We start from the raw sequence: 23,961 nt of genomic DNA on the forward strand, positions 1-23,961 counted from the left end.
GGTTGCCTCGGGAGAGATAGAATGAACTTTGTTCGCAAAAAGGTCGATGAGGCTATTCATTAAAAATTGTTGTTTTGCGAGGCGATGGGGCTACATGACATGTGATTTGTCAGCAACCTGATGGCAACGTCCCCCAGAATTTGCTCAATAATCCTTTGCATCAGTTGAGGACGCTGTGCGGATGGCTGCACAACCGTCATCCTCAAAGGCCTCATGTTTCGGGCGTGTGGCTACATCACCGTGAGTTACTATTCTTTGGTGGTAATCAAAGGGGCAAAGAAAACTGAGCTAATTAATTGGCTTTCAAGAAACAGCGGCCATGTGACTTCGCATCTCGTACCTGAACCGCGATCGTCGTCTTCCGTCAATCATCCCAATATGGCCGACGAAATCAATTCTAACTTGAGCCTCGCGATCGGAGATACGAGAGCTTTGAACGCTATTACGGATATTGATCTGTATAATCTGGAATATATACCCCCAATTCATTTGAAGCTTTCACTGCTTTGACTCCCTAGCCATCGTAACCTTTTTTTCAAATTCCTGGCTACTCTCGAAGTATCTCGCTCCATCGCTCAAAATCGCAGGTCGCATTTTCCTATTTGTGATAAATTCTAGAAAGAGGAAGTTCCGAATGCGATCGCTGTCTTTGGGTGATATATGTTGCTGCTGGTCTCTATATTGCGGGATGGCTGGATGGGATCCCTAGGAGTGATTGGCTTCTGAGAAAATGTGGCTGCTGCACTCGCCCTTTTGTTGCGATGTGCAACAAACTATTTTTGACTTCGCTCATTATTCACGGTAATGTCTGCAAAACATGTCGCCGCATATTCACAAATTATTGTATTGCTCCCAGTGTGAGAAATGAGTAGAGTAGAGTAGAGTAGTGGGACCTACTCATATTCTACTCAAATAAATTTCTCACTACTCATACTCTACTCAATACTCTACTCAACTACTCTAGAATATTCTAGAGTAGTCGAGTAGTATGCACGTGACGTTACACGTAATGTTACACGTGACATGCTAGCCTAATTAGGTAAGGCTCCGGGGTGGCCCGAGTCTAGCGCCACTGCACTGCCCAATCAAGTAGTGGTAAGGCTTGGTAAGCAAGGTAGAACCTTAATATATTCTTAGGCTTCCTTAGCTATTAAGGGCAAACTCTTCTCTCAAGGTACTCTTATTATTTAAATTACATAATAGACTTAATAAGAGTACTATTAAGATAATATCTTACTTAAAAAGCTGGGGGTTATTTAAAGACGAATTAGAAGAAGTAAAAGGAGAAGAAAAAAAGCAGGAAAAGAAAGATTTCGAGGAGGGAAATCTGGTTTTTATAGAAGAAAAGTGGTATTTAAGTAGCCTTATATAAGCTCTAGCTTAAATTATATAGTACTGCTTAATATATACCTTATTTATTTGTTAATAATTAAATAAATATCGATTTATTACATTTACGTGACTTGCACGTGACTACTCTTGAGTTACTCTAGAGTAGTACTCTACTCTACTCTACTCAAGACTAGAGTAGAGTAGCTTGAGTAGCTTGAGTAGTTTTTGCCCACACTGATTGCTCCCCACTCCCATATGACTTTTAGCAAAACTCTCATATCCGTTGGCGCTTCCTCTGTAATCCCTCATCATGATCCTTACGCTTCCTCTTCACGTGATCCACCCTGCCGAACTGTCGTCCCAATCCTTGCGCTTCGATCAACCAGTCAACCGAAAACGGAGAGCCACTGATATTATATGATTCCGAGTCCTCTTCCCGAAGATGGAGTGATACTAAGTCTTGTTTGCTATCAACTTCAAAACATACCCTCTTCCTAAAGTTACCGTCCCTTGCCAGTGACGAGCGATCCCGAACAGAGCCGGGAAGTGTGCGACCTCTAAGGAGAAACTTTGCTGATGATTTTGACAATCTACCTAGTAGCCCCTCGAATGCAGGAGTACCAGCTCGGTGGCAACACAAAATAAAACCAGTGCATGAATATCGGCCATTCTCCTTTCTGGGAACACTCTCTAATGCTAACTCGAACACAAAGAGCTCTGCAATAATACAGTGCGCAAGCCTGTCTAACTGTTTCGAGTGAAGCATTGCGTCTCGTGCGAGGGTCTTCATTTCTGGCATCTGGCTCGAGTCATCCAGCCTAGGCTCCCGGCCACCAAATTCGACGTTAAATCGGAAATACTCCCCTCGCCTTCTCTTCCCCCCAGTTTTTAGTTCTTCCGCATAGCTATTTGCCTCCCTTCCATGGGCAGCATCACTACTTTCTTGGCCGTCAATAGATGACCAGAGGGCTCGAAAAAGGCGAAAAAACCACAGGTCTTGCCACCAAGAACTCGAGCCATACATCTCAGGATCGTTGTCGGGAGCTTTTCCAGTACCTAAAGAAACCTTCAAAGTAGATCTCTTTACTGAGGGATCATCGGGAGATAGGGCCTTTATTTCTTTTAAAGCAAGCTTAATTGGATTATTGTACTTTAAACCACCATCTTGAAACTTTCCAAGGCCCGCAATGCTCTTTGGGGTAAAGATCCTTAAAAGGTTAGTAATTATATAAAGGGGCAGAACGCTTCTGCTTTACCCGGGGGCCGCGGATGTAGATCTTGCACTATCTTAAATTAGTTAGAATCTATCCGAGCATTTATGCGTCTTACATTTCCCACACTAGTGCATTGCCTAGTAAAACACCATAGTTCTTATACTTCTTGTCTTCTCGATCTCCCAATCCATTGTAATTCGTGAAGATAAACGGTGCTGGCTTCATTGTAGAGACGGTTATCCCAATCTTTGTACCCATAGCTGCTGCACTTGAGTAGTCAAGGATGCTTTTGTTACTACCGAAGGCTTCTTGTAAGACAGCCTCCAGATTGCGAGCTGGGTAGAATCCATCGGTAACCAAGGAGATTAATATTGCTCGAAGCTGAGAGAACCAACGAAAGTATGAGAAATGGTGAAGTTTGAACGCCTGTTTGGCTAACCGTTCAAAATGGTCAATGCAGTCTTCTATAGACCATCCATTGTGACACAAAGCAAGAGCGCTAATTCCGCCTGCATAGGATCAGTGTGAGATAGAGCGCAGGATTTCCTCTCGTAGCTTGACTAACCAGAACTTGTACCAAATACAAAATGGAAATTCCCCTGAACTGGATATTGCAGCCCAATCCTCTCTTCTAAGGCTTGTAAGAAGACCAGGGGAATTATTCCTCTTGCGCCACCTCCATCGATGCTCAAGAGTCTGGCAGTAGCGGTAGGGGGCTTGACTTTTATGTTGACCCCTAACGTCTCCCGTCTACAGAGAAAGCATCGACGGACATCGAAAGTCCAGTTGTCACGCTGGGCCCCGAATCTCCGTATGCAGGTGTCGCATATAATATGTCCGCATGGGAGACCGTGTTGAGGCCTTCCCGCCATGCACACAAAGCAGGTGTCATTAGAAAAGAGGGTGAGCCAGTCGTGCGTAAATTCAGAGAGCTTTCCTTGATGCCATTCAGCGCTTGAGCTATTAGATAGCCTGTGAAATGCGTTCACCTGCTTTACGAATTGGTCTTCAAGCAGCTTGACAAAGCCAGACGGGAGAATTAAGTGTGATGAGCCTTCATGGACAAGAACCCCAGCTCGACAGACTTGATAGCATATCCCTTTATAGAGCGTCCGAAAGACTTCTAGAGGGCTAAAGGCTGCTAACGAATCAGTTTATAATATTGGTCCTATGTGGGATGGTAAATAACTCACGATGCATATCCGGTGGATGGCTATCGAGAAGAATGCTAGAAGCAATAACGGGGATTGCAAACTCTAATAACTTGCGAGGAGTCTTAATATTGTGAAGGAAGTCTATAAGGTGCTCCTTCAGATTGCGTGCTACTGTGTTCCCGATTCGTGACGTGCTAACGAAATTAAAGGGCTCTACGGAAGTTGCTGCCAGGTGATTTAAAGCATAGTAGAAAAAGGCAGCAAAGTGATGAGCAGAGAATAGTGTCTGTGTATTTATCCTGGCTTCCCGAACTTGGTCAGAGAAGTTTAGCAAATGCTCAAACAATTCTCGATGGCGCGCTTTATTCGAGAGATCCCCCTTGCGCGTTGGCAAGCTAAGAAGCCGTATGTCCGAGAACTGTTCCGAGACATCCATTGTTGTCTCTTCGTTCAACATCTGTTTAAAGACTCTCAAGTCTAACTCGTTATCGCTTTGAGCATCCTTTCCTTGCTCGGTCACGATTAAGACCTTTGGGCGAGTAGACTTTGGAAGAGTAGATGGCTGACCCAAATCTAGCCAAAGAGCTAGACGTTGTACAATAGGCCTGAAATTCCCAATATCATCTGCGAAGAAGCAGAAGACGTCGGTAAACGGCGAGAGAAGCCTGAAGTAGACCTTGTCAGCGGATTCAGATAAGGTAGGGGTAGCTAAGGTCCCTGTGTTAAGCTGCCTGCTAGAGGTCTCGTGACATTTCTCCGCAACCAGCGCGCTTCTTAGCTTATCCAGGACAGGTAGGTCTCCCTCCGCAAGTAGGATAGGCCTGCTGCTAAAGGCACTTGGTGTGTGAATATGGAGATGTATCTCCCCGTGTGCCCGTCTGCCATTCAAGTTCGCCTGGCCCCTCTCACTGGATTCATCATCGTGCTGGGATTGGCAGCTCGGGTCACGGCCGTATCTTGGCGGCGGAGAGAATGTCTTCGCGAGCTCTTTTATAGCCATGGCCTTAGATTTGTTTCCAATAAATACAAGGAGACTTGGGCACTGTTCGTCTGGGTCTGGAAGATCCTCTAGAAGGGTATTAAGCCTATCAGTGCTCTGTAGGAAAACATCGCCGTCGTTCGTGGCTAAGCTGAGCCAATGGGTATGCTTACAATACCGCATATTGAGGGGAAAAGTGTGCAAAACGAAAGGAATAATTGAATGCGTAGTTTTGCTAAACAGTTTTAGAGACCGGGATTTTATCAGTTTTGTTCTCAAGCTGTTTTGGCCTTGGCTGAGCAGGTCAACTTGTGGCACAACCTGTGAACCGGAGCCATTTATGGCACACCTGTCCTTATTTAATAACAGTCTAATGAAGGATAATTATGCAGGCAATCTCAAATTCCATAAAATTATTCAAGTTGCGAAAGCGTTATCGTGGAGCACTATGTCCACGAATGGTCCAAACCCAGTAAGGTATATATGCTACGTCTGTCAAGGACCAAGGTCCTCCACGTTCCATTCAAGGTATCCTCCTGGAGAGCCTCCTCCGTCTCAAGGTGTATGTCGTAGGTGCGTCAGAGAGGAAAGTTGCCAGCCACCTCCAACAACGATCTTCGAGATTCACCACTATCACCACGATTGCGCATGTAAACATGATCAGCCTCGTGCAAGTACAATGGCAAAACTTCCACCGCCGCCGCCATACCTTGGGTGCGCGGAGCTGCCGGCTGAGGACTTGCGATATAGGAAAGGCAGTCCACTTGTGCCACCACCAGTTGGGCCTAAGCCTCGCATATAGGGGCAATTCAAGTCTTTCAAGGTTAAGAGCAATAATTGAGCGAGATTTCGTGCAAATTTAAGAAAGACAAGCCGTGTCAAATGGTCACAATGAAGTTGGGATGTAGATCGGTCGGAGGCAGTAATATCCAGTAATGAATAGGTGTTCCCAAAACCCGAGACACTGATTACACATCCAGTCTCTGTTTCTCAGGGGTATCCCCAAGTTCGCCAGCCCGGTCGCTAGCCCTGCTCGGTTTGAGGACGGCAACTGCTTAATAATGCTGCTAGAGTTCTTTCTTAACCTACGGAAATGCTCGAAATTGGCTTCAGTTCCATCTCTCAATGATTTTATTTTTGGCCCACATTTTGTTTTATGCGGCACTAACCCTCTAAACTAGCTTCATCCCCTTCTCAGAATTTGTGCCACCCTCACGGTCGATAAAACATATAATGATTGGAAGTTGAGTTTACACGCCCTAGGAAGTATAACTTCAGACACATATCCTACCACAACGTGGTATCTGAAGAATAAGGAATGTGATTGGGAACCTGCACCTATCTTCTCCGAAAAACCCAGTCCCACCCCTCAAGCAGCTCTTTTCGGTCAATCCCCGTCGAGACATTCGATTTGGCCGTTCCCCAGACTCCCTTACCACTTGGAAGAGGCGTCCTTGGCAAATTGAATACATGTTGGCTTAGTGTGGAAAGAGTAGCTGCTGCCTCTATCGAGTCACCTGCCCCGAGCATTTCGGCCCCATCGAAGTCTACGCCATTCTTTCCTTCCGCCATGTCTAAATCCATCATGTCGTAATCGAAGACTAATGGATCTGCTTCTTCTGCGTCGAGTACATTAATTGCCATCGACTCCCCTATCGCTTTATCCATCCCCACAAGTGTGTCGGGTGTTTCGTTGCTCCATTTCCCAACTGCATCGTTGTCGGAATTTTCGAGATCACCCATCGTTTCATCCAGTTCCCCATCTGCGTTGAGTGTTGTGTTGCACGGCTTCGCAACCGTGGGGACTGCAGCATTATCAGACTCCGGAAACGTGTCAGTTACAATGTTATCTGATGCAGCGACCTCCGTCACTGGCGACTCGAATGTTTTTATTTCTATGTCTTTTGATGCACTCAAGTGGAGCTCGATTTCCTTGTCCTCACGGCATAAATCGACGGTTATGGTACTATCAGATCCAGTTGGTATGTCTGCGGAGGCCGCCCTCATTGCCCGCTTCCCTTTCTTACCATTCTCGTCTTCTATCCCTTTCCAGCAGCCGGAGATAGCATGCTTCTGGATGTACTCGTGGGCACCTGAAGGGTTTTTCTCCTTTTTGGCGCTGGTTAGCAAGATAAACTACATATTGAGATATTGCAATACTTACGATAAGATCTATAATTGAATCCGGCCAATAAAGACTATCTGATGATCTGAAGGACCGGACTCTACCAGCTCTATCACGAACAACAAGGGCAACAAATGCATCGGTATCTAGTGCCAACTTTTTCACCTTGTCGAAGAGACTCCCACTCCTCTTTCTGAACTTTTCTTGGCGTTTTTTGCGTTCCTCGGCCATCGTCATTTTCGTCTGAATTTGGCGGCGTGACGGCATAGCAAACGAGGGCAAAAGCACGTCAGTTCTAAACAGTAGAGGTTTAATGGGCGTGTTCAGACTCTTGAACATTAAATGGCGGAAGCAATTTCCTGACTCACCCTCAACTAGTACGTCGAGCTGCCGAGCATAATAAGCCATTTCCTGGCCTCATAAGCTTGGTTTCAAGAAGCCAATTTCTGGAATTCCTTGGATGTCCTCACTAGCGCCATCAAGCTGGAGCACAAACATCAATTGTTGAATGATCCAGAAATGGCTCCTCGAGGGTCCCAGGCCCTTCCAATGCTATAGAATTATTTCTGCTACGAACCTCTTTCATCATACCTTCCATCACATCTGCTCAGAGGGTTGTTGCCCTCTACACAGGGAAGAGGGAGAGGATGTAAAAGTGTGGCGGCAGAAGTGGCTCCTTGTTGGCAGAACGTGGGAGCAAAAAATGGCTGCTTGGAAAGTGGGGTGTAATGTGTGACGGCAGAAGTGGCTCCTTGTTGGCAGAAACGTGGGAGCAAAAATGGCTGCTTGGAAAGTGGGGTGTAATGTGTGACGGCAGAAGTGGCTCCTCATTGGCTGAGGCACCTGGCAGAATTGGCTCCTTTGCCAGATGGAAGATATGGCGTACGGCAACCAGTTCTACGGTATTGGTTCTCCAGGGCTACTTACAGATGAATTTGATCACGGCCAAAGTTCGGGCAGATTAGGTACATGCAAAGTCAAATTGAAAGGTGTAACGCACCGCGTTATCTGAGGCCGTGAGTGAGTGACTTTGATTAGACTACTTAGATGAATTGACAATTATTCCCAACATCGGCCCCACTTCCCTGCTTCATTTGAGCCCATTCATGGCTAACTTGTTGCTGGATCTTGCCAAACTTGGATAGAATCTCCTCAAGCTTCTCTTTTAAACCCACCATATCATCGTGGAATTCCTTCCAATATTGCTCCATATCTCGATAGTATGCTACTTCGTGATTTAAGCTGCTGCTACGCTGTTGCAATTGCACAATCCTTTCTGGTAAGCTGGGAATTGGGTATTGCTTAGACTCCTGGAGTCGTTGAGGCGTCGCTTCTATTGCCGTACTCGAACCGTTGTGAAGGTCAATGATCCTGTCAACTGGGCTGAGTGGAGGTGGTCGGTCTGTGGGGACTTTAACGCGCTGCTTGGCTTGCTGCGGACGCCTGGAGTGAGAAAAGTCATCCATGATAGAGGATATCCACAGAGTGCGGCGGGTTTAGGTTGGGTGATATAGGGCCAGAGAGCAGGCTTTGGGGAGAGACTTCAGAACCGGCTCCCCTATCGGAGGACTTGAAGCACGATGGCCAATAATTACCATGCATGCCACCATGTTATCAGGCAAGTCACTTTCATATTACGCATGCCACTTTAAAAGAAATAAATTTAAATTGTAAAACTAACTGACGAAAGAACGCGGACGCCTGAATCTAAACTGCAGGTAAACGAGAATGGCGTTCACCCTGCCATGGCGGTCACTTCATTCTCCGCTTTTTGTTTGGCTTCGCTCCCTCGTCCTGGGAAATCCTCTTCAAACCCCCAACAGCATTTGCCGGAACCTCAACATCCCGCTCAGCGGATACAGGGTGCAGTATGGATTGTATGGATGGGATGGATGGGATGTACGAGTTAGATGTCTGTTGCTCGAACACAGGCGCTGGGTTGGACATCACTAGCGGTGATTCGCAGGAACTCTCCATGGAGGTTTCAATATTGTAGTCGTAGTTACCGACCTGGCGGAGAGTAGGATCTACGACGAACTCTTGGTTGCGTGGTTGGTAATAGTGCTCGTAGTAGGGTTGATTTTGGTCATTATAATTGGGTAGTAGCGGGCCGACCGTGGCAGGATGACTTGCAGATTGCTGATGGTCGATCATCTCCTTTTGGGACACGATAAGTTTTTCGGCCAGTTCAAGATCCTGTCGAATTATGGACATATCTTGGTCGTGCTCCTGGAACATGGATATGCACTTCTGTTGTTGAACTTCAAAACCTTGTTGGAAGGTCTGGCTTCTCCGCACCTCAGCCTGGTACCAAGTTTGCCACTTGAAGACTTGTATCTCTGAAAGACCGAGCTTTTTTTGCAGCTCAGTGAGCTTTCCGTTCACCACGTCGAGACGCAGAGCCGGAGCGATGGCAACCTGAGCGAGTTAGAGCAATCTAGTTTCTCGGGATACATCAGCAGAAGACTCTGACCTCTGGTTCTGGAGACGATGGCGGGGTCACGCTTGCGTTGCACACCGGGTCTGATGGTTCTGGGAATGACATGATCGGTTTGATGATGTGGAGATCTGTCACGGATGATGTTTTTTGTACACCTTTGAGGCCCTGACGCGTGTCTTAAATATGAGGTGTTGCAAAAACGAGCTTTTGAGGGTGTTCACCACCTACCCAATCATGACTGCATTCGACATCTCCTGGTCCATAATTACGGCTGAAAGTCATCCATAATGTGCGTATCTCTATGCTGTGGGTACCAATTCTGGCATCTCTCATCGGCGTTGGTTACAATTAGAATCGGCGACAGTCACATTTGGCTCCCATCTATATGCGGGCATCATATATTGACGGCGTCGCTTTTGGCGCCCTCGGTTCGTCGGCCTCTAATTTCTTAGAGATCAAAATACCCACTCACACAACCCGACATTAGTTCCTATTCAGGTACTGGCCATCGTATAAGGTAAGAAGCAGCGCCGGGCTGCGACCTGCGTCCCCCCTCTCCGACAGCATGTCAAACTTTAGTCAACCCTCCGATTTCGCAGCTTTTCGCAGGTACAAGCAATGGGAATCCGAACACCACCACTTGGAGAGCATCCAACCTCAGCAGATAGCCGGACCGCAGCATCCCGTATCCCAAGCTCGGCGACCCCCCCTGCAACGTCCATCTCCGACTCGTCCCCAGACTCGACAAGCTCCTCACCAGAATCCTTCCGAGTTGTCAATACTGTTTCAATACTTGAATGAGTTGAAAAAAAGGGTAGATGATATATATACAGTGTAAGCATCTCATCGATTGTAAACAATAGCTGATTCCAAGTGCAGACTTCGTAATTTACAGACAATGTACGCATTTCTCAAACTTATTGGACGATCACTAATTCCAAATACAGGTCAGAAGAAACCAAGACGTATGACGAAATTTAACTTGAAAGAACTTCTATTAACAGTTTGAAGGACGCTCGTGGAAAATATGGAAAGAATGCATGGGAATCTGGAAAGATTTGAGGTTTTTGGCAGAAGCATTCTCAATAAAGTCTCGCAATCATCGAACGGCTCTTCAGCTCAGCCGCAGGCCTCTTCTAACCCTCTACCCTTTACTCAACACCCGCCCCAAGAGCAAACCTCCAACCCTCCGCCCTTCAACCAATACACATCTCAACAACAGACAACCTCCTCCCAGCCTCACAACCAATATGGCGAAGGGCAGGATGTCGCTCAGAATACATCGGCATTCGTCGCCTCATCCGGTGCCTCACAACCCTCATATGTCCCACCACCTCCGCAGGTTCCTGACCCATACGCAGACCAAAACTATGTAGATTATAACGTTTTCAGTGAGTTTTTGGCAGGCGATAGTTAGAGCCAAGGTGGATGTGAACCAATAGACTCTTTATAGATACCCCAGAATGCCAGCCAGTCTTTCTCTGCACTTGCAACATTTGCCTCAATTGTGATGAGACTATTTTCAATCATCGTGATGGCCCTTATGACTTCGTCCGCTAGCATAATGGTCCCAGTCCAAGTCATCCGGCGAAGTTCGATCTCATCCTCAAGCGCCTGATTCTCTCTCATATAACACTCAATCGTACGGTACTCTTGTACCCTGGTGTCCTCCGAGACCTTGCGAACCAGACTGGCCATTATCGATATATCATCGCTGTACACGCTTGAAGTCGGGCGAGGATTCGGTTGCGGAATCGGGTGAGATCTCCAGTCCATCGGAAATGCGTTCCCGCTATGTGGAATCGTATCAGGAATTGGGTCCATCGTTAAATAATCTCTTGGATGCAGAATCCAAATCTTGTTGATGGCAGATTTGTACAGGAAGTCAGTAGGCCAGAGACTGGATTCCGGCTCCCTGTCATCTTGGCAGCCAAAAGCTGAGCCTCCTTGGGGAGACGACCAAATGTGCCAGACCGACGGATCCCTAAGGAGGTAGATCTCTCCATGATAATTCACTGGCCATCTTCCGATGACTCGTCCCGTTGACATGGAGCCCCAGAATACTTCATTGGTGAGAAGGGTGGAACCATTCTACTTCGGCAGTCTGCTGGACCAAACCTCAGCACTTGCACAGACCACCGGACAACAGAAACTTAGACGTTTGCTGAGGATTAAGTTCAAGAATCCAAAGGAAGACTATACATATATCCATGAAGTTCCTTCAAACCAGGGCGTGCTTGTGTGCGATCGGAAGAATCGTTTCCACCTTGGCGTCATCCGGGAGTCATTCTCACCAACACCACTGCAAATGCTTGAAGTGCTTGCTCACGTTCAGCATCCAAATGTTGCTGACATCCTTGACGTCTATTTTCACGACAGCAAACTATGTATTGTTAACGAGCACCTGGAAGTTTCAATGCTTGACCTAGAGTTTGAGAGGTTGCCCCCGGAAGAGTGGGAGATTGCAACGATCATTGGAGAAGTGAAGATCTTTTAGTCGCTTAACATTACAATGCTAAAATTGCATAGGTGATTAACGCAATGACTTATCTGTTGAATACCGTGCCGGCTTGTGAGCTTCACATCGACAGTGTGAGGTTGTCACTGCAAGGAGATATCAAGCTTGGTATGACCAATCCACCACCGTCTATTTGGCTAACCCTCTAGTTCCTGATAGCCACTACTACCAGACTTTGCCAGAGGATTGCATTGCAGACCACCAGTATAACTCTACATTCCTGAGTGGGGTACTGGAAGTCCTCATGTTGCACGGTACGTCGAGCGTCAAGGGCTGGTCCCACGAAGCTCTAGAGTTCTCTTCTCTCCCTTCGTCAGACTCACTGGAGCAGTATGTTCAGGTAAGTCTCGCAGTGAAATCATAGGGAGACTAGTCCTGAATAATTACCAGCATGTGTTCTTGAGCAAAGCTGTGCCTTCATCAAGGTTGATTCCACGTATCCGCTTGGCGAATTGTCGAATTTAAATTGGACAATACTCTATAAGATACGCTTAGAAAAAGAAATAGCAAACTAAGAAATGTAATCCTATTTTGAACCAATTGAGGCAGGAATCCTAGGTTCAATTTTCACTTTTCACTTTCTCGCCCGCCCTCCTCACCCCCCCTCTCCCGGGAATGCGATCTTTGCTTTCAATTCAGACTCAAAGACGCGCTGGGTCTTCGATGAGGCTGTATGACGGCTCAATTTTCATTGCTCTTAATTGGATCTCCCATCATTTGTGGCTGCGGTACCGAGAGAACACTGGTTGAGCAAACAACACGTTGTTATTTCAAGGGTATGGAATTCAATTGCTGTGTGCTCAAAAGAAAGGGACTCTGTAAACCTTCAACCCTCACGTGCTTTGCCATCACCACCCTAATCATAGAACCAGTATTCTGCTGCATACTGCACGATCATGATCCCAGCAATTGTACAGTTGAAAGGCTCTCCCCCAGCTGTCACGACACGATAAGCAAGCGAAACGCCGTTACTCTCATATCCTGGCTTGGCTGTCAATTGCAACCAATCCACCGCGCCCGTTCCTGCTGGTCCTTTATTTGCTGCTGCTGGAGCTTTGATGTCGCTGGTCTTCCTCCCGTATAAGGTCTTATTCACAGAATAAAGATCGAAGGTTGGTGTGCCTATGCTATCGAAGAAATGGTGCCCGAGTACGATGAAGGGGAGTGTGACATCAAATCGGTATGGTAGAAAAGGTATGTAGACCGCGCGTGGAGGAATGGCGTTCAAAGTAGACTCATCATGATAAGCCAGCCAAGTTGCGTCAAAAAGGGTCGCTACAGCGCCTTGCTGTACAGGGAGGGAGCCCGAGGAAGCGCATGTGTAGTTCTGAGTCCCGCGGCCCACTGCGACGTATTGGAGGGTCAAGTTGGTGGAAGGAAGTTCGGTGGCATCTAAAGTCCCCAAGATTAGAAATTAAAGAATGCAATGGAAAAGATATGACACAGACCACCGCTGAGGGGGGGTATGGGGGTTTTAGCGACGACGTTAGAAGACTGAAGGAATTCGAAAACGGTGGCGAGAAAGAGGAGAAGAATGAACATCACATTCATGATGATATGTCGTAGTACAAAATTCATACAAGGAATTTGAAGCTGAAGTTGAGACCGCTCAAGACTGTCGAGACACTGGTAATAGGCATATGTTGCGCCGCGGTGGGCATATGGGCGCGCTTTTACGTTTGGCCCTATTAGAGTGAGATTCCCCAGTTTATGGCAAGGCCTTGCATTGCTGTTGTGCATGTTTTTCGTATCCCAGATTGGCGTTGGCGCGCTGAAAAACTGTTGCTGTGATTATTCTTATCGACGCTAATTCACCATGCCTACCGACGCTAAATCCCCATGCCTCTCAACGCTACCGGTAATTCACCATACCGACGCTAAATCCCCATGCCTCTCAACGCTAATTCACTATGCCTACCGACGCTAAATCCCCATGCCTCTCGGCGCTAAATCCTCTCGACATCAATCCCTAATGCAAGTACGCTAAATCCCCATGCCTCTCGGCGCTAAATCCCCATGCCTCTCGCCGCTAAATCCTCTCGACATCAATCCCTAATGCAAGTACGCTAAATCCCCATGCCTCTCGGCGCTAAATCCCCATGCCTCTCGGCGCTAAATCCCCATGCCTCTCGCCGCTAAATCCTCTCGACATCAATCCCTAATGCAAGTACGCTAAATCCCCATGCCTCTCGACGCTAAATCATCTCGACAATCCCTAATGCAAGTACGCTAAATCCCCATGCCTCTCGACGCTAAATCATCTCGACATCAATCCCTAATGCAAGTACGCTAAATCCCCATGCCTCTCGACGCTAAATCCTCTCGACGTCGATCCCTAATGCCAAAAATATGTGGGGAAGTCAATATCACATGATCTGGCCCTGGACGGCTCTCCATTGACTGCTCAGAGCAATTGATCGTGGGCGCTATTCCTGCACGTGCAGCATAATACATCCATTGTCAAATGGAATCTCAAAATACCAAACAAATGCAAGAAGTGAGAGTTCACGCCTCAAAATCGTACACTATGGCCCAACCCCCCCCTTCACCGTTTCGCGCTGCTTTCTGCTACCTCTAGTCAGTTGACCGGCGGTAAAATTGGGAGCACCAAATTTTACCTTCGCTCTTTCTTTGCATCTTCCCATTCGCTAAAGTCCAGCTCGCTGTCCCCTAATTGATAGCCCTCAATATATCCTCTTTCTCTTCTCTCTTTCATCCGCAGTTCGTCCCATACGGGTTTGTATTTTCGTCTTGTTATTTCAAGAGGGAAATCATCTATCTTCTGTCGTTTTCTAAGTCTCCCCGTGATCAAGTCCCGAATGTACCCCGATGGAACCCGGTCAAAGTTCAAGCGAGGAGTCGACTCAGAGCTGCTCTCTTGACCTAATTTCGTTGTCTTTGCCCCGAAAACGGCAGCAGAAGACCCTCCCATGAGCGTATATCCTGAGAGATCCGCAATAGGATTACGATGTTTTTATTGTAGGTGTGGGTCTGGACATAAAAGAAAACAAATTGGCGGAAAGGCCAGTTTCTCCCCAAACACAACAAGTAGTATTATTATCTTAGTAGTTGCAGTGAAACTTAAGGATAGAACTTTGCAAATCCTGGCATGTTGCCACTTTTCCACCGATTGGAGGACATTTGCACGTAAAGGGGGGTGGCTGAGCTTTACCAATCCAACAAATGGATACCAACACCAGAAGGATATTTAAACCTGGTACATGCCCTAACCCAGAGCGTCCCACCCCCTCTCTTCATTCAAACGCCGCCCTACGATTTCTGGCTATGGAGCCCTATCAAAGACAATTCGAAAATTGGAAGAACAAATGGGATGAGAAAGTTGAGGTCCTATCGATGAGAGAGCGCGGAGAGGACTGGGGCGATATACTGGCTTTATTTTCAAGGAGGGGAGTGGTAAAGAAAAACCGAAGATCTTGGTATCACGACCAAAGGAAGGTCATTGAAGCGGTCAGTATTCCTCCTTTTGTTTGAGATACAGCTACTAATTCTAGAATAGATACAGAGAATAGCCAGTGCAGCTGCGCACGATACTTTTATGCAAATATTTCGCATGGAGGAGGTTTCCTCCATTTGCCAGCTACGCTACATCGACGAGGCGACTCTTCAGCAAGACTATGATGACACATGGAGACGCATAGCAGAATCGATGCAAAATAATGAAAGAGATGGGAAATGGACGGCACAAAAGGTCAAATATGCATGGTATCATGGCGTCTCGGATCGCTGCGAAGTCAATCTAGAACCTGTTCCTTGGTCGGAGACAGTTTATGGTTTTTTAGCATAAAGGAAAACTTTTGCTCCTTTGTCTGCATTGGTTTTGACCCCCTCGATCGTTTGAAGGACCCTGCATGACCAATTTCGCGTACTCGCATGAAATTTCAGTCACATGACAAGGGATCAAGGTCCCCTTGTCATAGCAGGATATCGTCTTCGGACAGTTTCCCTATAGGTGGTGGTCCGATTGGGTTCTATATTATTTGCTGCTTGGAAGTCGCAGGATATCCGGGGTATGGAGGAGAGGCACTAGCCGCCAAATCACCATCATTCAACCTTCGCGTCTCAGGATTTGAATCTTTCCCAACCAGAAGTCGCATGCACGCTTTCCAACCCTGCAGAGTAGAATGCAGGAGCGTAGCAGGATGCCAACAGAAGGCGCTAAGCGTCTATCATTGGTTGATGCTCGTAAGGCGTGCCAACAAAGACGGGAGAGATACTACGAGCAGCGGCCAATAAATCTGGCTTTGCAGCAGAAGGATCAGCAGAAAATAAAGGACCCGGCAATCCGGTACCTGTCACAAGTGGATTGAACAAGCGCAGTCAGAACACCGAAAACAAGCAAGACACCCTCTTGTGTCAAAAATTTACAAATAGTTTACTTGTTGATTCGTTGTCGTCCCAGCTGTTAAATTCACCGGACAAGCAGAGGAACACTTTGTCCATTCAGACCAAGGGCGAAACGGGGCTATACACTCGATTCTGTTGGTGAGTGGCGAGATGTCAGCGTTGTAGTGCAAGCATGGGAGGTGTGGGTAGCAGGAAAGTTGTGTGGCAGTTGGTTGGTATTTGTGTACTTATTATTGGCTTTTGCTGCCGTGCCAAAGGACCCGACAGCTCGGTACCTAGTGCGCACCTGACGGCGCTTACCCCGCATAATCAAATATCAAAGTCGAAATAGGCCTCCAATCACAGTATATCCGGGTACACCCTCCAGCAAGCATGGCAGCCGTGTCTGGACGACGTTCCACAAAGGAGACAACCGCCATGGAAGGCTCCTCGAAGGCAGGACTGAGTGATCCCCACCAGCACTTCTAGACCTCTTCATGACAGTGGTTTGGCTCCTCGTCGGCCTTCCTATGGAGACTTCTCACTCGACTTCCTAAAGAATTGAGCCTGAAATTTGGCGCCTTGCCCTGTGTGATTGAGCAGAAGTGGGAATTCGTTGAAAAATTCCCAAGAGTGCTTCACAAACGCAGCCGCTCTTTCATATCGAAAATTCGACGACGTGGGGACGGCGCCTTTATTTCTGCCCGGAGATCGACACAATCTACGTTCCGCATCACTGTCGGTCTTGATGATTATCTACCCACAGTATTTCCACAGTCTTCCTACCAGTCATCCCACCATTAACTAACAATGGCGTACTTCGACAACTCGCCAGCTCCAACATTTATTGGGCATATTTCCGCAAAACATGATGCTAAAATTCTGGTCGAATGCTGTATTCGCGGCTTGCTCAAACCAATCCCTCGTCGCCTCCGAGAATGTGAGCGAGACAAACTTATTCAGAGCGGGAACGTCTTCATTTATGAGGAGGATTCTTCAAGAATCACACGGTGGACTGATGGGAAAAGATGGGGTCCGAGTCGTAAAGACGGAGACTTTCTCATTTACAAGGAGACAACGGAGCTTGTAACGAAGAAGAAATCGAAGACGAAATCGAAGACGAAACGAAGCAATCGGGGTATCAGCAAACCAGAACCGTACGGCAGAGGTTTGGCTGTATCACCCAGGGCCAGCGGACTGTGTGGGAGAAGAACGGCAAGTCCTTTGACAACAAAGAACGCAGAGTCGGGGCCGCAGGGAGCGGTCAACAACAAGCCCCAACAAACACTCACAAAGAAGTCTGTTGCTATTACCTTGGGGCAGTCTCGATTCCACCTCGTCTCATACTACACTCTCGAGGACATCGAAAAACTTATCACGCCATCGGGAACCCCTCTCTATCAAAATGTCCATCCTCGCTCGGATCTCAATGGACCGACTTTGTGCACCGAAACCTTTCGCACGAATCGCGCCCTCAACCCTACCAGCAACGCCTGCTTCCCGCATAAGGCCAATTCAGCATATCTTCCATCTTTTAATCCGCTGGGCGGGTATCGTGATTACATGGATGCCGCTGCCAACACCTGCGAACAGCACTGACGATAATAATAGCACTCCCCGTCATTTCTGCCTGGAAGCGGGTACTAGATCGAGAGATACAACTCTGGCATACGGCCATTCCATGAAGCTGGATGAGTCTTGACACCTCCTAGTTTCTATTGTTTGGGGGGTAAAGGTCGACAGCGTGTGGCGAGGAGGATCTTGTGCCGCGTTTTGCTTGCTTGTCTCGTTCATCTTCAACTCTTGGTTTTCCATTTTGTCGCTTATTTGCTTTGGGAGTTGGTCTTGTTACGTTATCTACTTCCATTGCTGCTGGGCGTAGCTCATTCGCCCAGTTTGAACATCAAGATAATAGCCACTTAGTGCGGTGAGAACACTTTCCCTTGTATTACGTTTTGCGAGGCGTTGCCGCTCTGTTATTCATCACCCTGCGCAAATTTTTGGCAAGGACGAATGGCTGAGATCTTTGTAGAATTACTGCTCGCTTTAAGTCCGGGGGGTAATTAACAAAGGAGATCTATTCAGGCAAAAAAGGTGGACTTCGGAAAACTTGTTAGTGGTGAATTCCTTGGTCTTGGAATTACAGTAGCTCCAACAATGAATGATTGACCACACTTCGTGAGCAAGTAGAAATCACATTCCAAAGCAAGAGAAACAAGTAAAATGCATGTGATCCCGATCTCCACCTTCAGATGATATCTTCGACGGCGATTGGAACTTCCTCGGTGTTAATGATAATAGCAAATCATTTCCGCGCCCCCACCCGCAACAGCGCTTCAAACGGCACACCTTACTCACCTGCTTCCTCCTTGCTAAGGAGCTGCAGAGGAAAGGGCGCCGACTGGAAGAAATAAGAATAGAAAAGCAGGCTGGATGAAATTTGCTGGATTGGATTGGATCCTACCGCACTAAATCATCTATTCTCGGAAGCTGCTGATGAGCAAGGGAATAAGCCATATTTAGAAGGGACGAATCATAGCGGCTTCAGCCCACTTTTTATCAAGTTCTTTTCATAGCTAGGGTAGGTACACGGTTTAGGGTCTAATCCTAGAATGGCTGTATTAAAATCGTGTGTGCTGCATCAAAAAGGTTGTCGTACCCCGCTCCGGAAGCATCTCGTGTCCAAAATCTAGCGTCCACCATCCCCCATCCAGTATTCGCCGTCCCCTCTCCAGTACTCAGCAACCCCCCTCCAACATCCCACCATCAACCATCCATTATTCAACCATCCATTATCATCCATTATCAACCATCCATTTTTCACGTACGGAGATATGTCCTCTATACCACCGTAAGTCATTTAATATAGATTTATTCTCACCTGTTAACACCTACCACAGAAACGAAGATCTTGAAGTAAAATGTCAACAAGGCGCAAAACGTCTTTGCCAGGGTACCAATATTAGTCTGGGTGTCAATTTTGAGAATGCTGAGAGAGATATGGAACTGCGTCACGTCCGACGTAAGGTCCCAGCTGTCCAGCGTAATGAACCTGTGGGTTCACAAATCGTTAGTATCCTCTGTTGTCACTGGCGAGTATTCTCTCACAGTATCATAAGCAGACAGCTCGCGCTGCTTTGCACACTGGAGCGGTCATGAAGAAGGCTCGTTATGCAGCTGAGGACAGCAGGCTCTGGCAAGATCAGTTGGAAAACTCGGCATCCCGTAGTGGTGACAACAGGCCTTTCTCCTTAATTGCAACTTCCAATACAACAGAGAGTATTTCCAAAGGTTGGTCAGACTCTTGAATATAATCCCTCAGACTGCTGACATACAAAATCAATTCAGGTCGAGCCGAGACGTTCCTACCAAAGGTCAGAAGTTATTTGAACCCCCATACGAAATCTGCAGACATCGAACAGCCATCTTGGAAGAAGTTTTCAAACCGAAACCAGGGCTGTAATACGATTTCATCGACCATGGTTCACACTCAAAACATACCTTGCCATCCGTTGACTCTGTCCAGAAGAATCAAGATTGATGATTTGCTGGGTTCATCTATCAGTCCTACTAAGCATGTACCTCTACACCCGCCGCAATCTGCTATTTATACTACGTCAAGTGGTCAGAAAAGCAGAGATTCAAGCCTAGGGAACCTGCAGGATGAGGCACCAGCCCCTCAATCCGACACAAGGGGCTTGATACCTTCCAAAAGAACATCCTCAGACACTGTACCCCTCGAGGGAAAATCTGAGCGTCATGACCGAGCAAGCGTAACTCCTGGACCAGCTTCGGCTCGCGGCCCCCAGGTCAAATCTATGTCTAACCCGAGAGAGAAGAAGCCCATCTTGGATGGAGGTCTTGTTGCTGAACAGCTCAATATCAAGGGAAAGCTCCTATTCCCACACCCACAATGGCAGACCCCCAACCAATGGGTTTCGCTTTCCATCGATACTCTCCTTACGCGCACCCCTCCCGAATTCTTTTGCTTCTACTCGCAGATTGCTGGGGCTGGTGAGATTTCAGTACTCTCATTCAATTTCCCCGATGTGACTTGGCAACGACTCCAGTGGAACATTTCTCGGAGCGACTCTAACGCCTTTTACGCTCTAAAGAGAGCGGTTTGGGATACCTTTTGCCTATCAATGATATGGTTTCCAGGGACTGCGGTCTTCAGGGTGACCGCCGAAGCTGTTGGTGGGGAAGGACTGGGCAAAGCGCCATCCACGACGAAGACGCCTGCTCATGATACTGGATCTAGCAAAGGATCCAAGCCGCTGAGGGCGCTCATGACTAAAAGGATAGCAGTTTCAAGCAGCACAGAGTCGGTAAATCTCTCACCATCCGCCCCTAACCTGCCTGGACCTATCACCCGATCACCTTGGCATGAACGTCCACGGCAAACACCGATCTCTCCGGGCAAGATCGCCGAGGCAGAAGACGCAGCATGCAGCTGCAAACGCTGAACTAGGGTAGATGTATTTAGCGAGATCCAAAATGGGTAGGAGTTAGTTAATACTTGTCTGCTGAAGTTGTTGAGTCTGCAATTTTTGCTGCGATTCCTGTCTTCCATTGAGAGCCAATGCGGTCGTACCTCGACATATATACGACAACGAATTTGAGGATTGGAAGACTTTTTTGGGGATATGTTGAAATAATGAATACATAAATGTTTGGCGGACCTGCCTTCGTTTGCGCGAGTGTGTTTGTAAAGAAACTTGTCCCGCCTCTTTATGCCGACCCAACTCTCTGAAATTAGATGTGCCGTATTATGTTCGCACTTCTTCTCTCCTCACTAAGTCGGCTTACTATCAGAACACGATGGCTTGCAACTCCCAAAAATTCATATTTTCGAAGCCCGTATTAATTACAACAAAAGCACAAATGCTCTCCCAAGCCCATCCCTGCCGGACATGATTCTTACCCCAGAGAAAGGGAACTTTGATTTTCAATCCTAAACAGTGCGCAAAATTCTAAAACATTCCTTCTCCAATATCTTCTTCATGTTGCGGGCTAGCCCCCCGTCGAGGCGTTTCGAATGCCTCCGGTGTCCCTAGCTCAGAGGTGGAAAATTTTGATCTGAGCGCAGGATGTATCTCACCGGGAGCGGTTCTGGTGATTGTGGGAGACAGAATTTGAGGCCTCTGAAACATTCCCCTCGTTACAGTATTCGCATTGTTTCTCGTATGTACCATTTCCCTCTGCTCTTGAATTCCATACAAGCCTTCTACGTCTTCTTCATATTGTTGATCCCCCTGAATGCCCTTTAGTGCTGCAGTCTCTTTCTCGCGTGCAAGCGACGATTGGCCATCTTCACGAGTCTGATCTTCCACTTCAAGAGCGCCATCATGCTTTATTCCCTGTTGGTGTTGTTGTTCCCGGTGTTGTTGTTCCTGGTGTTGTTGGTCCTGGTGTTGCTGTTCCTGGTGTTGTTGTTCCTGGTGTTGTTGGTCCCGGTGCTGTCGGTATTGTTGTCGGTATTGCTGTTCCTGATGTTCTCCCTGAAATCTGCTGCCAATAACGGCGCCGTTTACTCTCGAGGCAAATTGAGCATCGTACCCAACATCCCGGCCATCAAGAGCTTCGTGAAATATTCCGCGTTGGCCATTCTGACTGTGCTGATCTGCGGTGATCTCTCCTGCTGGAGCTCGCCCGCTGTTTCCCTCAAGCGCTTTGCCTTTCGCTTTGCCAATTTCGTGCTCTTCATCTGTTACGGATGGACCCGAATGTCGGAGTTTCCCCTTGGAATAGAGAAAGATGTATAACGATAGAGCATCAAGCGTGGAAACTATTGAGAGCGGAATGATTCGCCTTATTCCATGCCGGGTAGGTTCAAACCACAGCGCTCCAAGAGGGGCACTGGGACAGATTAGTTCAGTCTTCTATAATACTGGAGCTTCTTACCTAAAGCAAAGATAAGCTATGAAATATGTTTCTGACAAGACCAGAGTTGGCCGGGTAGATAATGCCAGAGTCGTAACGTGAAAGAATGGACATATCGCCAGGAGAGTGACCACGGCAGCAATGTATTGGATCGTTTTGGATGTTGAATCGACGAGCCATACGAAGTATACGCTGAATTCGGCTAGAGCCTTTGCAAAGTAGCATATGTAAAGTATTGTAGTCACGTCCATAATGCAAATGGATAATGGAATTGGAAATTGCCTTGTCAGTGGCTCCCAATCACTTATTAAACACCCCATTGAAACCATGATGTACTCAAGGAGGTCGTCTGGTGAGAAAGTGTATGATTGTTGGAAGACTGAAAATAGACTCGGCTAGGCACGGAACCTCTGCGACCCGTGCCTTGCGCAGCCTCGTGGTTGCCGCGAAGTTGCGACTGCGCCTCAACGTTTAATAAGGGGGGTCAGCCAGTCGCTAGAAAGTATCAACAACTTAAATGTTGTTAAAAATAATTGTCAGACAGAAGTGATTGGTTTGCGCCGTTATCTACCAACTTCCAAGGCTTCGAGAGCCAGGACGATACTCCCCATCCTTCGGGAAAACCCAGTCCCACCTTTCAATAAGTTGACGAATATCTATCTTTGGTTGCCTGGGATGTTGGTCAACGAACACCCACTCTGATCTATCGATCAAAACCCGAGCCTCAAGCATGCTAGCTTGCCTCACGTTCTCCTGATCACACCCCTGCAGATGGTTCTCATTCGCCCCTTCCTGCCCTGCCAAGCTATCGCTTATCGTACTGCGCGCTTCGTTTACAGATCCTGTGCCCCAGACCGATATCTCGACCCCGATGTTGGTGTTGCTCCTTTCCGGAAGCTGCGAAAGAAACCGAGTGCGCCCCGAGTCTGGCACACTAATTTTAATCGTGTCGTAGTCGACGGGGGAAGTTGGTCGCTCTGGAGAGGCAGGCGGAATCCCAGCCACGAGCGGATTCCCGGCGGCCTCCCAACAGTTGGACTCGTCCGTCGTGTCTAACATTGGCGACCGAATTTGGGACTTCCCCGAATCTGGCACTCTCGAATCCATCATGTCGCAGTCGGCTAGTGTAGACGGTCTGGCAGCAACCAAATGAGTGGCCACCAGCCCCCATTGATCAAGTTCCTTCGTCCTCGGGATGTCCGATTCAGGGACCGCTGGAAGGCCCAAAGTAGACTCTGCAATCCATGGCAAGGTGCTAATTTCTGCTACGCAATCCGGTGCCATGTCCTGGAGGTCGAGAGACTCCAGTCCTTGAGGATCTTGGATGTCGGAATCCTCCTGGATGACTTTAAGGGTGCTGCGGAGGTGGAGCTCGAGGGCGAGTGATTGACTCCCATCTACCACGATCGATTCGCTAGCAGAATTGCCGTCTGCGATGGAAGAATTGACTCTCTGCCGACCTGTGGGAGGTTCTGCGGCCCCGTTGACCTTTCAGCGGTTAGTTCGGTCAGGATTGTTGAGGATTTCAATCTTACCGCAATGTTCTCGAAACGCGCATTCCAGGCCGGACTTGTTGAAATGTACTTTTCGCTCCTGCCACCTCTATCGCAAAGGAAGAGCGCAACTTGGCCGTCGGTCATTTCTGCCAGTTGTTTTGTCTTCCTACGGAGACTCCGGCTCCTTTTGTTCCATTTGTCTTGTCTGCTTTTCCTGTCAGCGAAGGGCATTTCGATACGGACTTGAACGGACACGATGCAATTTTCAAGGTCCCAACTTTATGTGTGGGAGGAAATGATTATTCGCTCCAAGTGTGCTTTCTGGCGCCCGTTACGTCTTGATAGAACTTTCATTGTCATGTGAATATGCAAGCCGATTTCGACTCCAGCTATTCTAGAGGTTTGGACTGAAAGCCAATTCTGGCACAGTGCATCTAGAAATCGAGTCCACATGCACTGGTATCCAAAATGTTCCC

General features: G+C 47.6%; 11 protein-coding genes across 11 annotated transcripts; 5 read left to right on the top strand and 6 right to left on the bottom strand.

Moving 5' to 3' along the window:
- Positions 1 to 1,606: 1,606 nt before the first annotated feature.
- K444DRAFT_538858 (FabD/lysophospholipase-like protein) lies at positions 1,607 to 4,862 on the bottom strand (the record flags this gene model as incomplete). The annotated part of the gene is made up of 5 exons (XM_024875575.1): positions 1,607 to 2,540; positions 2,589 to 2,615; positions 2,662 to 3,055; positions 3,112 to 3,684; positions 3,740 to 4,862. 5 exons carry the CDS (start codon positions 4,860 to 4,862, stop codon positions 1,607 to 1,609), a joined length of 3,051 nt encoding a protein of 1,016 aa, XP_024732211.1.
- A 938-nt stretch (positions 4,863 to 5,800) lies between these two features.
- K444DRAFT_102974 (uncharacterized protein) lies at positions 5,801 to 7,272 on the bottom strand. Its single transcript, XM_024870267.1, has 3 exons — positions 7,173 to 7,272; positions 6,844 to 7,099; positions 5,801 to 6,788 (listed from the first exon to the last, which is right to left on the bottom strand). Exons 2-3 carry the CDS (start codon positions 7,069 to 7,071, stop codon positions 6,018 to 6,020), a joined length of 999 nt encoding a protein of 332 aa, XP_024732212.1. The 5' UTR covers positions 7,072 to 7,099; positions 7,173 to 7,272; the 3' UTR covers positions 5,801 to 6,017.
- A 575-nt stretch (positions 7,273 to 7,847) lies between these two features.
- K444DRAFT_697262 (uncharacterized protein) lies at positions 7,848 to 8,270 on the bottom strand (the record flags this gene model as incomplete). The annotated part of the gene is made up of 1 exon (XM_024887918.1): positions 7,848 to 8,270. The coding sequence occupies one exon, from the start codon at positions 8,268 to 8,270 to the stop codon at positions 7,848 to 7,850; it is 423 nt and encodes a 140-aa protein (XP_024732213.1).
- A 1,461-nt stretch (positions 8,271 to 9,731) lies between these two features.
- On the top strand, positions 9,732 to 11,120 carry K444DRAFT_697269 (uncharacterized protein). The gene is made up of 4 exons (XM_024887919.1): positions 9,732 to 10,078; positions 10,124 to 10,144; positions 10,192 to 10,209; positions 10,256 to 11,120. Exons 1-4 carry the CDS (start codon positions 9,810 to 9,812, stop codon positions 10,659 to 10,661), a joined length of 714 nt encoding a protein of 237 aa, XP_024732214.1. The 5' UTR covers positions 9,732 to 9,809; the 3' UTR covers positions 10,662 to 11,120.
- Positions 10,658 to 11,020, bottom strand: K444DRAFT_538074 (uncharacterized protein; the record flags this gene model as incomplete). The annotated part of the gene is made up of 1 exon (XM_024875512.1): positions 10,658 to 11,020. One exon carries the CDS (start codon positions 11,018 to 11,020, stop codon positions 10,658 to 10,660), a length of 363 nt encoding a protein of 120 aa, XP_024732215.1.
- A 285-nt stretch (positions 11,121 to 11,405) lies between the features above and the next one.
- On the top strand, positions 11,406 to 11,872 carry K444DRAFT_483653 (uncharacterized protein; the record flags this gene model as incomplete). The annotated part of the gene is made up of 2 exons (XM_024873054.1): positions 11,406 to 11,726; positions 11,774 to 11,872. Coding segments are annotated over 2 exons (420 nt in total), but the record flags the coding sequence as incomplete, so codon positions are not given.
- A 746-nt stretch (positions 11,873 to 12,618) lies between these two features.
- K444DRAFT_646009 (uncharacterized protein) lies at positions 12,619 to 13,313 on the bottom strand (the record flags this gene model as incomplete). The annotated part of the gene is made up of 2 exons (XM_024885155.1): positions 12,619 to 13,154; positions 13,211 to 13,313. The coding sequence occupies 2 exons, from the start codon at positions 13,311 to 13,313 to the stop codon at positions 12,619 to 12,621; spliced, it is 639 nt and encodes a 212-aa protein (XP_024732217.1).
- A 1,734-nt stretch (positions 13,314 to 15,047) lies between these two features.
- Positions 15,048 to 15,567, top strand: K444DRAFT_697273 (uncharacterized protein; the record flags this gene model as incomplete). The annotated part of the gene is made up of 2 exons (XM_024887920.1): positions 15,048 to 15,230; positions 15,280 to 15,567. The coding sequence occupies 2 exons, from the start codon at positions 15,048 to 15,050 to the stop codon at positions 15,565 to 15,567; spliced, it is 471 nt and encodes a 156-aa protein (XP_024732218.1).
- Positions 15,568 to 16,603: 1,036 nt separating this feature from the next.
- K444DRAFT_655322 (uncharacterized protein) lies at positions 16,604 to 18,543 on the top strand (the record flags this gene model as incomplete). The annotated part of the gene is made up of 2 exons (XM_024886004.1): positions 16,604 to 17,548; positions 18,495 to 18,543. Exons 1-2 carry the CDS (start codon positions 16,917 to 16,919, stop codon positions 18,541 to 18,543), a joined length of 681 nt encoding a protein of 226 aa, XP_024732219.1. The 5' UTR covers positions 16,604 to 16,916.
- A 397-nt stretch (positions 18,544 to 18,940) lies between these two features.
- K444DRAFT_697274 (uncharacterized protein) lies at positions 18,941 to 20,593 on the top strand (the record flags this gene model as incomplete). The annotated part of the gene is made up of 4 exons (XM_024887921.1): positions 18,941 to 18,957; positions 19,007 to 19,160; positions 19,217 to 19,397; positions 19,455 to 20,593. The coding sequence occupies 4 exons, from the start codon at positions 18,941 to 18,943 to the stop codon at positions 20,570 to 20,572; spliced, it is 1,470 nt and encodes a 489-aa protein (XP_024732220.1). The 3' UTR covers positions 20,573 to 20,593.
- A 276-nt stretch (positions 20,594 to 20,869) lies between these two features.
- K444DRAFT_667148 (uncharacterized protein) lies at positions 20,870 to 22,336 on the bottom strand. The gene is made up of 2 exons (XM_024887262.1): positions 22,011 to 22,336; positions 20,870 to 21,965 (listed from the first exon to the last, which is right to left on the bottom strand). The coding sequence occupies exons 1-2, from the start codon at positions 22,316 to 22,318 to the stop codon at positions 21,080 to 21,082; spliced, it is 1,194 nt and encodes a 397-aa protein (XP_024732221.1). The 5' UTR covers positions 22,319 to 22,336; the 3' UTR covers positions 20,870 to 21,079.
- Between the last annotated feature and the right edge of the window lie 1,625 nt (positions 22,337 to 23,961).

The sequence above is a fragment of the Hyaloscypha bicolor genome (genome assembly GCF_002865645.1).
Source record: "Hyaloscypha bicolor E unplaced genomic scaffold K444scaffold_126, whole genome shotgun sequence".
In the NCBI taxonomy this organism is placed as follows: domain Eukaryota; kingdom Fungi; phylum Ascomycota; class Leotiomycetes; order Helotiales; family Hyaloscyphaceae; genus Hyaloscypha; species Hyaloscypha bicolor.